Raw genomic sequence first — 14,627 nt, forward strand, 5'->3', positions numbered from 1 at the left:
ATGGTGTGTGTCAGATTTCCGTTTCCCAAATAAGGGGCAGGTTGTATACCTAAGTTTTTTAGGTAACTTTCAATGTTGTTTTCAAAGAAGTCAGTAACAGTCTCTCCTGTAGTCATTTTGTAGGCTGTACAGGGAGGTAGTGGTTGTCGTATTGTGATGGGGTTTATGGTGCATTTCGGTGTGGATGGTCTATTACCAGTTTTTCCTTCAGGAGGTATACAATACAGGCTATTTTGGTCCATCCCTTGGGGCTTTTGTTTTCTGAGTTTGTGGAATGTGGAGTTAATAAATATTTTTGTGTTTTATATTTTATGGTTGGATCTTGGTTGTTTTAGGCTTTGTTTGTGAGTTACAGTTTTATGAAAAATAGTTTTTGGGTCTGGAGTTGGAGTTGCTTCAATCGGCTTCGTGTCTTCATTGTGACTGACGCCAACTGTTTTATTTGATTTAGACCTATCTCCTAATAAGTTCTTTTGCTTTCTCCTTTTAAACCCTGGAAAGCATCCATCAGAGTACTGGTATATAATAGGTTCCACTATAATAGTCTCAAAGTGTGAGCAAGAGGAAGAGGCAGGCTTGTTGCCTGGTTGCTTTTGGGTGTCACTGCGCAGTTGTTCAGCGACTGGTCACAGTGGATTTCAGCGACTAGTTCATTGGTAGATTTTGCTACTGTAGTGTGTTGTGTCTTATTTGTTTCGTTCATTTCGTCAAGGAGTGTTATATTAGGTGCTGCCACCGAATTGGTGTTGCACACTGCTGATTCTAGGTATTGAGGTTTACTAGAAAGTATAACGTTGATGCTTTCTAGAGTTTTGTTTCCGAACAGTGGTTTCTCAATCTCAGATTGTGATTCTGTTTTTCTTGATTGTATGACTTTAGTCAAGCTATCGATCTTCTGGTGTAGTTGGTTTATTTTCTTGTCTTGTGCTTTTATGAGATTTTCCTTTATTAATAATGCAGCTTGATATTGTTCTTTGGTTTTATTAAAAGTAAAAATAGCCTGTTCTAACTTTTCTTGGTATTTAAATAAAACTGAAGTCAAGCTAAAATGAGCCAAATAGTGAGAACGTATACGAAAAGATCAGATCAAATAATATAACCCATAACTATAACAGTTCTTCGGTCAGGGGTTAAGTGACAACAGGTGATTGATGAAAAACCACCAACCAATCTTACACCAGGAGCAAAGTGCAAAAACATTGCAAAGGTTAGTTGATAACATTAAAGCTTTAAAGGAAAATATAATAAGCTGGAAAATGTAGATGAGTTAAATAATAATAGAAATAATAATAATAAATGCTCAAGATAAGTGGAAAGTTAACATAGATAGATTTTCGGGAGAAAATTATTCCTAAATTTCTTAGTGTCATGTTTATAAAAACTAATGATTGAATATGTCTAATCTCTGTTTCAAAGTAGCTACTCCAAATCCTTTTTTTCTAATTTCCAGTTTTTTTCCCCGGTTTCCCCAATAAAAAATGTTTGTCATTTTCAAACCAAAAATAAACAACTGTTAACACTGTAACACTGGTTACCTATGATGTTATGTTTGGAAAATATAGGTACCCAATTAAAAAAAAGACAAGACACAATTATCAACACAATGCTGCAATGGGGCGAAATGCAGTTTATAATTGTGGGTCATAGGTCTGCAGTGCACGAGTTTCGGTACAAGACAAAAGTTTTGCCAGTACACAAGAGAAAGAGAGAGAGCAAGCTTTAATCAAAATCAATAACATCTGACAGGCGTAATTTTTTACAAGTATTAGGTTACAATCACATAATATTTTAAAGTCGTGTTTGAGAGTTCTACATTCTAAAGTCTCTCCAGGCCAGGAATTCACCGACGAAGGGCCGCAACGATAGCCACTGCTTCAGGTGAGGTTTCAGCTTTGGAGGAGGTAACATTATGAACTCGACTGGAAGACTGTTGAAGTATCTCGCACCAGCTTGGAATGGTTTCTTCTCGAAAAGTGTTTTCCTATGGGATGAAAGGTTGAAGTTTTTGGCAAATCTGGTGTTGTGGTCGTGTATCTGGGTGTTTCGAGTGAGCCCCCTTGAGCAAGAAGAGATGATCACCTCGAGAATGTAAGCAGCCACCACTGTCATTATTCCCCATTTAACAAAAGCCCCTCTACAACTTTTGCTCGTACGATTTATTGCTACATACGATTCAATTTCTAAATTTTCAATGGACTTGTTGAACGAGTAACATAGGAGTACATGTAGCATCATCCGTAGGGGCTGATGTGGGCTGGAAAGTCATTACTGAAAAGGGTAAAAATAACCAGTCCCATGACCGAAACTTGTGGCACACCTCTAGACACAGATAGAGGGGTGGATATTACTTTGGCCATTTCATTGTTGCTGAGGTAACCCAGCTCCACGAGTGCGGAAGTGGCGGGGTCTTCATACCCCAACACATGTGCCAAGCCAGAGCGTCCACGAAGCACACGCACAACCATCTTCTCTCTTCTAAAGTGCTGTATTTTTTTTTTTGTGCGCGTGCACCTGGGAACTGCCTGATCCAAATCTTGTCTTCTTTGATTATTCCGATCAGGCTGATCTGATCTGGCGGGCTTCTTTCAAACTATCCTCACTACAATCATTTTTCTTTTCTTACTACTCTCACCTGTCGGGTAAACTTCCCAAAAATCTATCTATAACTATCCTAAATCTAAATTCCCTTCTGTATCCAAACCAAGATGGAACAGCATATGCCGAGGGCTGCGGATACATGGCGACCTCCAGTTTAAACTTAGCCTGTTTAAAATTAGCCTTCCCCAAGTAGAGCGGGACAATGCTTAGGGTGACCTTTAGATCTCCGCTACTTGTGGGAACAAAATGAGTAAAGAAACACAAAAATTGAAAATAAACTAGAGAGTTCTTGTAGCACTCAAAAAGTGGATGAAAATTCACAAAAAATAGAGGGATTGATGATGGGTTCTGACCCTAGCAATCCTGAACAAACTCAAAAAACAGGCAGACATCCTAGTAGAAGTCCTCAAACCTCCGACGGCTAGAGTCAACACTGATGAAGAAGACGCCATACTGGAGGGCTAACACCAAAAAGAAGAGGGAGCAAAAGCCGAAAGGCTGCTCCCAGAACTGCCTAAACTATGTGGAGCTGCCAGGAAACGTAAGATCTGGCTTCAGAAAAGAGGTTATTCTCAGGAAGAGGCCAGGAAATTGGCTGTAAAACGAATTCCAGAAGAAAAAAATAAATTTCTGAACAAACAAAGGAGGGTAAAAAAATCAAAAGACCTCACTCTAATGGATCCACACGGAATTTCATCGGAGAAAGAAAACAAAAAATGAAGGAAGACAGAGGGAACATAAGGAGCAATCTGCATAACCCCAGAAACCTTCATATAAACAAGCAGTAGAAGGTAAAAGGGTGGGGGTTCTACACTCCAATTTTCCCAAGACCCTACTCACGACAGAACAGATGGAGGAGATCCAGAGCTTCACCCTGGAAGCTATCGTGGAGGAACCGTAGGGTCCCTACTCTCCAAGATTCTACAGTATCAACAGGAGACAAGGAATTCTGATCTTCACCTGTGAAAACACCAATACCGCGGAATGGCTTAAGGGAAAGCAAGATTTCCTTAAGCCTTGGGAAGGGGCCAGTCTGAGGATTGTACCAGAGGAAGAAATTCCACGTGCAAGAATTGCGACTGTCTATCTTCCTAACAGTATACATGAAACCACCAACAAGATTATGAAGTTCTTGAAAGTACAAAACAAAGAGCTCTCTGTTGGAGAATGGAACGTTCTGTGTAGAAGCGACAAGGGAAAGTCAGTACTACTTACCCTGGCAGTCGACTGCGCCAAAGCAAACAAACTTGAGAAGGAGGGTCCATGGATCGGCTACAAGTTTGGACAAATTCAGCTCAGACTGAAAAAGAAACACCAAGGAAACACAGAAAAAACCTAAAAAGGAGACTTCAGATAAATCTGAGACAGTCACCACGGAAAAAAGCACCGCTGAAGAGATGGAAGTGGAGGAGACCACGAAGGTGTCAGCAATCTGTACATACCTTAACTGAAAGGTCTACTGCACAAGCCAGTGCAGCAGTCGAAAGCGTAAAACCAACCTGTTCCCTCTTTTTGAAGAGAGAACCCTCTCTAAAAGGACCATCCGTCTCGGCCCGAGGAAGAAAATGCGCCTAATACAGATAAACCTTCACCATGCTAAGGGCACAACCGACATCTTGGGAAGGAGGTTTATCTCAACAGGCCTGGATATCGCCCTAATCCAGGAACCTTGGATCAATAGGAGTTGCATCAGAGGATTGACGACTCAGGTAGGTAATCTTATATATCATCGATCAATTGAAAACCCCAGAACAAGTATTCTAATTTCAAAACAAATAACAGCCTTTCTATTACATATCTTATAACAAGAGATTTGGTGGCGGCTATATTAAAAGTAGCATCACTGCAAGGGGTGAAAGAGGTTACTATAGCCTTAGCCTATTTTCCCCAACCCGTCAACAAGCTGCCCACCAAAAGAGATAGAAAGACTATTGCAGAGCTGCAGAGATAGAGGTTCGGCCCTCATTCTCGGCTGCGACTGCAATGCTCACTATACCTACTGGGGAAGCACAAACATAAACCAAAAAAGTGAGGAACTCCTACAGTTTATGTTTAGCAATGATTTAGTTTTAGAAAATAGACGGTCAAGTCCAACCTTTATTACTAGAAATAGGAAAGAAGTCCTAGACATAACCCTATCCACAAGGACTTAAAAACATATATACATTGTAAGGTAGCACATCTCAGAGGAGGCCTCACTATCGGACCACTGCCCTATTAGGTTCGACATAGAGGAGATAGGGGAAAAAACGTGACCCACAGGGTTCCTAAATCTCCCAACTGGAAGGGATACCGAGTGTCCCTTATAGAAGAGTTAGAAGAAATAGAACCCTTCCAAAAAAATGAATTTGACTTAGAAAGGTCTGCACAATTAGTATAACTAGCTATAATAAAGGCCTACGAGAAAAACTGCCCTCTCAGGCAAAATGGGCTGAAGAAAGATGTGCCGTGGTGGACTGGGAGGTTAGAGACACTAAGAAATAAAACTAGGAAACTACTAAAATGGGCAAAAAGGACAGACGATTGGCTCCCTTATCTACATGCCCAAAACGAATATAAGAAAGAACTTAGCATGAATAAAAGAAGAACCTGGAGAAATTTTTACAAAAACATTAACAGCCTACCTGATGCTACTAGGCTTCAAAAAACTCTCCAAACTGATCACACTAACCCTATGGGGACCTTAGTAAAGGCCAACGGTGACCTAACAGTGAACAGGAAGGAGACCTTAGAACTGCTTCTGGAGACGCACTTCCCGGGGGTCACATGACTCTAAATGAGGAAATTTATTCTCTAATCGAGGGGAGATCCAGCCAAGAGGTTGCAAAAGCCAGACAGTGGTCTAACAGACTATTTACACATGAAAGAATTAAATGGGCAATAAGATCGTTCAAGCCATTTAAATCTCCTGGGGCAAATGGAGTTTTCCCAGCCCTTCTTCAAGAGGGGCTGGACATACTATTAAATACTCTTAGCATTCTGTTTAGAAGCAATTTCACCATAGGATAAATACCAAAAAACTGGAGGACAGCACCGGTGGTGTTTGTACGGAAAAAAGACAGGGATCCGACTAATCCCAACTCGTACAGACCCATAAGCCTAACCTCCTTCATGGTGAAAACTATGGAAACTAAACCTCATAAGCAACTGGTGTCATGGGGAAGGTCTACGGATCAACCCATCTAAAACAAATATGATTACCTTTACCAGGAAGAGAAAGTTCCAGCTTACACAACCTGTTCTGGAGGGAATCAGCATAAACCAAACAAAAGAAGTGAAATACCTGGGTTTAGTCCTGAATGAGAAGCTCACTTGGAACTCCCATATTGAAAGCAGGATATCCAAAGTGCCAATGGCCCTTAAGGGGCCTGTAAGAGACTTTTTAGATTTAAATGGGGACTCAAACCCAAAATGATATATTGGATTTACAAAACCATAATTAAACCAATGGTCACATATGCTGCCTTAGTGTGGTGGCCAAAAGTAGATCAAACAACAGCTGCTAAAAGGCTACAGAGTCTTCAAAGGCTAGCTTCAACAATTGAAGCAGTCCTAGGATACAATCCTCTGGGGCAAGAGGTGATGAGGACAGCCGCTCTAAGTGCAATGAAGCTTCTAGGAACAAAGGTAATAAATGCTACCTCCTTAGAAGGCCACATGAAGATATTGCAAGTATTTCCTGAGGCTGAAATGCTAACAAAGTATCAGACGCAATGGTTAAGAAATACTCCTTTGACAACCCATATATGGTCTCTATCAGAAGTAGGGAGAAATGGATTAAAAAGGAGGCCTACCCTACAAAGAAGTCCTGAAGTTTTACACAGATGGTTCACGCCTTGACTCTAGGGCAGGATACAGAATACACGGACCAGGAGTCGACATGGCTGTGCCCCTAGGAAGACATGCCACGGTTTTTCAGGCGGAGGTCATGGCAATAGACTCATGTTCCAGAAGACTCATACAAATGAGGACAAAAGGATTAAAATACCTAATACTTTCTGATAGTCAGGCTGCACTGAAGGCACTTGATAACTGTTTGTTTGATTCGAGAGCGGTCTGGGAATGTAAGAATGATATAGCAGAGCTGACAATGAGTAATAGAGTAACACTCGGTTGGGTACCGTGTCATGAAGGCATTCATGAAAATTAAAAAGAAGACATCCTTGCCAAAAAGGGAGCGGAATCCACAATGGTGGGGCCTGAGCCAGGTTGCGGGATATCCTTCTCCAACATTAAAGCTCTGGTCAAAGATTGGGAAAAGAGGATAAGACACAATAATTGGAGTAGAGCCTCAGGATTAAGACTATCCAAAATGTTTATCTCTCCTTACGTTAAAGGGTGGACAGCTCTCTTAGATCAGAATAAGGAGGATATAAGACTAATAATAGGAATGTTGACAGGACATGGCCCCCTAAGGAAACATCTTATGAGGGTAGGCCTTAGCCAGACTAACGAATGTACTCTATGGAGAAGAGGAGGAATCAGCAGAGCACATTTGGTTAGATTGTCTTGCCATCTTAGAAACTCGGAAAAGATACCTGGGAGCATATCTCCTCAGCCCCAAGGATATCAGAGAACAGGAGCCCTTAAATCTGATTGGTTTTTGCAAAAGCCTCGGACTTTGAGGACACAAATTTAATGTAAGGGAGGTGCAAAGGTCCTTTTAGGAGTAAGCGCGGGGACAAACTGTACTTTTCCCTCAGGAAGGAAGGAAAAAAATAAATAAATAAACCCAGCTCCACAATATGAGTCCTGTCACCCAAATAACTCGTGAACCACTGCAGGGCTTTTCCACTAATGCCCAGTGAGCCGAGTTTGTTAAAGGTGAAGTCGTGGCTTAAGCAGTTGAATGCCTTGCTCATGTCAATAAAGATTCCGGTGGCATTATTACCACTTTCAAGATTATCGATATCTTCCATAAGGTCTACAAGAGCTGTGATGGTCGACTTGCCTTTTTTGAACCCGGGTTGATAGTCTGTTGTTAGCTTATTAGCATTTAAGAATTGAAGCAGCCTATTAAGGATGACTCTCTCGATAATCTTCGAGAAGGTTGGCACCAGTGAGATCGACCTGTAACTGTCTATGATGTCTTTTTTGCCTCGTTTATGAAGAGGGAACACCTTCGAGGTTTTCATCCTTGACGGGAATCTTCCAAATTAGACAGAAAGGTTTGTTAAGTATAGAAGTGGTCGTAGGAGCTTCTCCTTGCAATACTGAACTATTATTCGTATTGTAGATATCTCTTTGAGCCCTGTAGAATATTTTATCTTCAGATTGTCAATTATTTTTTATAGTTCAACCATGGATGTAACTGAGAACTCTGTTAACTTTGGTTGTAAGCTATTATTTGGAACGTTTTTTTACTTCTTTGTGTATATAAAACAATTTAGAAACTTACAGAAATAAAATAGTGTATTTTTAATTAATATTTTATTTGAAGTTTATATTTTTTGTCTATATTTGTCAACATCAGTGTGTCTGCTGGTTCTATGCATGGACCTTAGCAGCTTGTTGGTAAAGTGATCAATACAACATTTTATTTCACCTTCACTTACTACTTTGTGTAGTTGTATATTAATAGACTATTAGTATAAGTTTATATCTTAAGCTTTTGTGATCTATAATATTTTAAAGTAGAATGTATGGGATATGATTTGTAGTATTAAAAATACATCCCCGATCCTATGAAAATTCCATTAAAATAGTGTGCTATTCTTGGGCTTCTTTCTCCTCAAAAAGATAAACAAAGTTAAAGTAGTGTTGAGTTGAAAGTTTCTTTGATTTATTTTTTGGTTCTACCAAATAGACCTTGACCTAGACCTGTAACGACTGCGACTTGTAAGTCAATATGTGTTATTTGATGTGAAAAATCCTGTAACAGTCCATTTAAGCCCTTTCAGGGCCAGGAGCAAATATGAGATGTTGCAAAAATTTTTCACATCTCATATCCCCTTGTGACTAGTCAAAAGTGCCAGGCTAAAATTGGTGATTTTGCAGTCTCTTAGATTAAAATTTATAATTTTTCATAAAAATTAGAGAATGACCTAAAAGTTGCACCAAATTACTCGTATAGATATATACTATCAAGAAAAAAATATATAGATTTTTTTTAAGTAATTTAAAATTTTTAAAAATCATGTTTTAATAGATTACATAAAAAATTTAATTTTTTTAATTTTTTTTGCAAATAACTAAAAAAGGAAAAACAATATTACTGTGGCAAGCTATTTTATTATATTTTATATTATTATTTATACATTTAGAAAGGAAGAACCATACAAAATTTTGTGTTATTTCTCTCATAAATAAATTTTTATGACACATTTTGTATAAATATACATAATTGTACTTTGCAACATTTTATAAGTGTTAAAGCAACTGACTCTTACATTGCAAGCAACTTAAAATAAATATTCACATTATGGATGTACCAGTAAACAGATGATAGTAGGATCCATAAACAGTTTCAATACAGTTAAAAAACACTGTTTACCAAGAAATATTTACAACAATTTTATTTGAAATTTATTTACTTTTTCTATTTACAAATGTGCTATTTACAATTTCACTCCCGTGAGATCGCAAATTGTTAGTCATTGTAACTACTACACACAATAGCTAAGCACATAACAACTAACACTACTAATATTTACAACCACAAAATAAAATAGTGAAGAAGAATACAGCATACAATACTACAATTACACTAAAGCATAAAGAATTAACAACAAAAGATCGAGTCAGCTGATAATGTCAAGTGACAATTACGAAATAAAAATGCATAGACCTCCAAAATAAAAATGATATTCGTATTAATTATCTGCAAATATACCAGGGAATAAAAAAACATTAAACTTTAATCATTTGACGTCGTATTTATTTAAGAAAACGACGAATATCAAGGAGACAATATATTGCCGCCTGGCGCTTTTCGCATATGTCACAGACGGCAATATTTTGTCACTGACCACTGTCTTCTAATATAGAGGAAATTTTGCCGAAAATTATCCACGGCCTTCTATACAGGGTCATCGAAAAATAATGCCTAGATTTTAAATAACTGTCATAAAAAAACTATTAAAGGTAATTTAAAGGTTGTAGTCTTAAAATGTGCGGAAAGAAATAAATTTCTTTTTCATACCTTAGTTGTTTCAATGTGAGCACTGTTCGTTGCCCTGCAGATATCAAGTCTGTAGTCAACTTCCTGCCACGTGCGTCCAATCATATTTGGCGTAACAGTTAAGATTGCGGAAGAAATTCGCTTTGGGAAGCGTGCGTTTAGGGCGGTCGGTAGGTTTTATTTGCTGTTTTATCTGAATTTTATACGCATGAAGTCTTAGTTCATGGATTTTTTTGGGCTCCTAACACAAGATTGCCGGATACGCTCAACATTCTCTTCTGATGTTCTTGGTCGGCCTGGTCTAGATTTTTTGCCGACGGTCCCTTGTTTCCCTAAACTGGTTAAACCATCGAACGATAGCTTTGTTATCAGGTGCTGTTTGACCCGGATATGTTCTCCGAAAGAGCCACTGTACACTGACAATTGACTTTGACTCCGCGTACTAAATCACGCACTGTGCTTTTTGTTGCACGGTCAACATCGTACTGAGCGGCGGCGCGTCTGTGGCCGGCTGACCTTGACGATTGCGCAGCTTGTCTGCGCATCACAAAGACAGGGAAACACAATCAGACGAACTAAAAACAAAACTTGCGTTCACCAGTTATCGTCCAGTGAAAGAATTACTTATTTAACATGAAAGGTTTTGATGTTATAATTTTATTAAATCTAGGCATTATTTTTCGATGACACTTTATAACGTCTACATACATTATACAAATACTATATGAAAAACAACTTCCTAGCTAGGTCTGTCGTCATGGAAGCAAGATGGAGAACAAAACAGAAGACCAGTTCTGACCCTCTACAAAATAACGTAACAGCTTAATTGAAAACAAATCAATGAATCACTGCCTAAAGAAACATTGCAATGCCCTCTCAACTCAGTAAATAATGATGAGGATGCTGTTTTTTGCAATAGTGAATGCTCATCCTGGTACCACAGACAGTGTATGGGAATGTCACATGAGCACTATAATGATATTTCAAAGCGCTCCAGTGAATTCTGGCTTTGCCCCACCTGCAATTTGATGGAACAAACTCAGGGCCATAATTCAAATATGACTAACAATCTGCTAGAGAGTCTTCGGAGGAGAAATCTCTGGAAGAACTACAGAATGAGGTCTCCTCCTACCATGGAAGAGACATAAAAAATGAAGGGCTCCTTCACATGTCTGCAAGCTACTAACAGAAAATGAAGAACTAAAAAAAGAAAACAGTAATCTGTCATTCACACTAAAATCTAAAGAAGCCGAACTAGAAGATCTTATCATAAAGTACAACACACTAGTCAACAATCAAGAAGAAATGTTTTCTAAATTTGATGCTTCTTTTAGGCAACTAGATAAAGAGAAATCATTAAGACTCAAACAGCAAGAAATTTTTGATAAACACAACAACAAGCAACTCCGCATCATTGAATCATATGAACAAAAAATTGTTACCCTTGAGTCTAAACTTTCATGCTCACCAAACGGTAATAACACCGAAGTCAGCAGGAACCTTCTAGTTAGTGAAATTCATCAACACACCTCCAATTACAGCGAACAATCTTGAAGTCGAATTAACCTCAATCAAGAGTAGATTGGTGACACTGGAATCTTAATTAAAAACTTTCAGTAAACTTTCTCCTTATGAAATCAATCCTCAGAAGCTATATCTCAGTGGGTGCGGTATCACAGGCCCGTTGCGATAACTACCGTTTCTACAAATACAACCAACCAAGCTAGAAACCCACCAGCTAATTGAAGAATTCGTTACCCCAATGAGACTTTGCAGGAATTTTATAACTAGCACATTTAATTTGACCTTCTCTCCTCAACGATGAGGAGAGGTGACTCAGCTGACTTCCATGAGACTGACCGCTCTTCAGCACAGGAAAACTTGGATCCTACTTTGCCTAGCATGGCTAATAATATCACTATAACCTCAACTCCTGTCTACTCAAAACCTGAATCACCTAAGTATCGTTTTTTAGAATGCAGTCCACCTGCAAAGCACAACTGGAAAGACCAACATCAGCGTCCAGCCAAAACTGTACAGTAACTATTTTCCATCAGAATACAGACAGGATGAATAACAATTTGGAATGGATAAATCACCTTCTTGACGAACTCGAGCCGGTCTTGGCGATCTTTACACAACATAGTAACACAACTGACACTATACAAAACACGAGACTTGTCAACTACACTTTGGTATCTGCATTTGGTGGAGAACAACATATTAAGGTTTAAGAGTAGCTATATTTAAAAACAACAAATTCACAAACGATGCAGTGAACGTAGAAATTGAACCTCATAGCATCCCCCTTGTCTATGAGATAGTGGCTGTAAAAATAAGTCTCAGTAACAGTAAACATTTGTACATACTTGGAATATATCGCTCTCCCTCAAAAAATATGTTAAGTGATGATATCAGTTATAAAATACTATATAGTAATCTCAATCATAAAATTGTTTATATAAAACATTATTTTATCCCCAAATTCATTAAATATCTACAAATAATTTTACAAATGCATAAAAATCTATAGGTTTTATAATTTACTGGCTCCAATATTATAAAAAAACCATAAAAAATAAAAAAATCATAGTTTTTTGAAAATTCTAATTATTAATGTCCAGTTAATTCTTACCATCAATATGTTCAGGTTTATAGGTAAATAAATAATTGAGGTAAACTGAAACAATGGCTGAAACATTGTCCTGGTAAATAAATGTTTAAATTTCATAAAACAAAAGTCCACTTAATTATTTCTAAAGTGCTTTTTATCTGAAATAACATCAAATACACATATGTAACACACAAAATGCTTTACTCACGTGATCTATAAGTGAAGTATCGTCTTGGTGTTGTGAGGCAGTCCCAGGTTTACTGGATGTGGGTTGATCATCTTCATTAGATTCGTCATCAAGAGAATCATCTGCAGGGAATGAGGGTGACTGAACTCTAGATAGTGGAAGCTCTGATGAATACGATGTCTTCCTCCCAGGTTCATTTTGGGATACCTTTCCTTCGTCTGGATTTGTTTCATCCTCAGAGTCAGGAACAGTTATGATTGACTCAACATCACTGATGATTTCCACTTCATCATCGCTGTCAGAACTGGATCCTTAAATCATAAAATGGAGCTTTAAATGGTGATTAACAGTGCTACAAACTACACTTTAAAATTTTTTTATGTAATGCAACAATTTCACAAAATATTGAAATAAAAAATGCAAATTTATGTTGTCAAATGCGTATACATATATTTCAAAAACGGTATTTTAGCCAATACTTTACAAGCATAATTTAATATTTAATTCCAAAGAACCAAAGAAACAGATAAAAACAATAATTCTTCCACTGATTTTAACCCTGTATCTGTCAAAGGATTCGTGACTAGTCGCTTAAATATTTAAATATTTTTGTCCGATGTTAAACGAATAGTCACTAGTCATTTTTGCAGTCATCTTTTTAATCGAACTTTGGCTATTGAAAATCAGATTTAAGTAAGACAAATTGTATATCAGATCAATTGGGCTGTTTCACAGTTTAATTTGATGTATAGTTGAATAATAATGCGCAAATAAGTAGGCATCAAAATTATAAAGTTAAGTAAGAATGTTGGCTACATTACTGTGTTCAGAATTTCTTCCTTAACAAGAGCATCTATTTATTAATCTCTGTTCTAAAGTAAGACACTCATTGCAAACACAGTTTGTGGCATTTCTATAATTTCATATGACTAGTTTTTACTAGTCGCTAGTATTTTGTTGTTTTAAATTTTATTAGTTGAAATTATATCAAGTGACATCAAACTTTTCATTGTAAAATTTGCCATCAAGTGGTACATATATCTTGTAGAACTGTGTGCATTTAAATCGTTTGTTTAGTGAACAATTTCAACAACATTTTGCCAAGACCACGGTCTTGCCACTGTAATGCACTGGCAGACGAAAACCACTTCTTAGGTTTTGCAACAAAAATCTTTACATAAAAAAACCTACGAAAAAATATAAACTTCTTTATAGACATTTTATTCTTTACAACATATTGAACGTTTCATAATATATACCAGATGTCCCACAAAGAGGTTAAAACGTTTGATTTTATATTACTTGCCCATTTATGCACCGAACATTTTCAAACTCTACACAATTCATTAAATAGGTTTTAAAAATATTATGTGAAAATTTCAGCTCCCTAGCAACCGTTGAAACAAAATGGTGGCATTTTGAAAAACTATAATTTAAAAACAGTATTTTTGGTTTTGTAAAATTATTTATTGCCATATTCTAGAGAAATAAAGCATTTCAATCATAAAATTAGAACATAGCCTATTAAAAAACCTGTACTGAAGATTTTGGAACACCAGTTTCAAGTTCAACCTTCCTTAGTGACTTTGATTTACCTAGAGAGCGAAGTATTGATGCGTATACTAGTACTTCTTTTTCACCATTTGATCCTCTAGAGTACTTTTTTACGACACTTCCAGTTTCTAACAAAAGATTTTTCCACTTAGTTATTGTTGGATTGGTAGGTGGTTCAACTCCTGGTTAGACAACCTGTTTTTATCTAATTGCTTCTGTAATGTTGCCAAATGCAATAGCCCACGCACAACACTTCACTTTTTTTTAACATTGAAAGCCATTTCTCGAAATTAAATATCAGTAAAATTGTAATGGAGAAGGTTAGGTTATGTTTTTAAAGCACAAGCAATATTCTTCAATCAAACAGCTGTTTCCAACAATGAGCGTTATTAAACAGCTGTTCTTTAAAACTGCAACGCAGTAATCAAATCAGGTAATTCAAGAAATGAATTTTTATAGGAAGCAAAATGGTAAAGTTTTCAATATGTCACCATTTTGTTTCTACAATTGTTAGGGAGCTTTAATTTTCAAAGAATATTTTAAAAACCTACTTT

The 14,627-nt window shown here is 37.2% G+C and overlaps 1 protein-coding gene across 1 annotated transcript in view; it reads right to left on the reverse strand.

Annotated features, from left to right (window-relative positions):
* Window positions 1-14,627, reverse strand: part of LOC124369103 (RNA exonuclease 1 homolog) — a 146,543-nt gene that overhangs the window by 116,893 nt on the left and 15,023 nt on the right. The window contains exon 3 of the mRNA XM_046826845.1: window positions 12,541-12,830. Within this exon, the coding sequence (XP_046682801.1) occupies window positions 12,541-12,830 (290 nt within the window). The remainder of the gene's footprint in view (window positions 1-12,540; window positions 12,831-14,627) is intronic.

Source organism: Homalodisca vitripennis, chromosome X (genome assembly GCF_021130785.1).
Source record: "Homalodisca vitripennis isolate AUS2020 chromosome X, UT_GWSS_2.1, whole genome shotgun sequence".
Lineage (NCBI taxonomy): Eukaryota > Metazoa > Arthropoda > Insecta > Hemiptera > Cicadellidae > Homalodisca > Homalodisca vitripennis.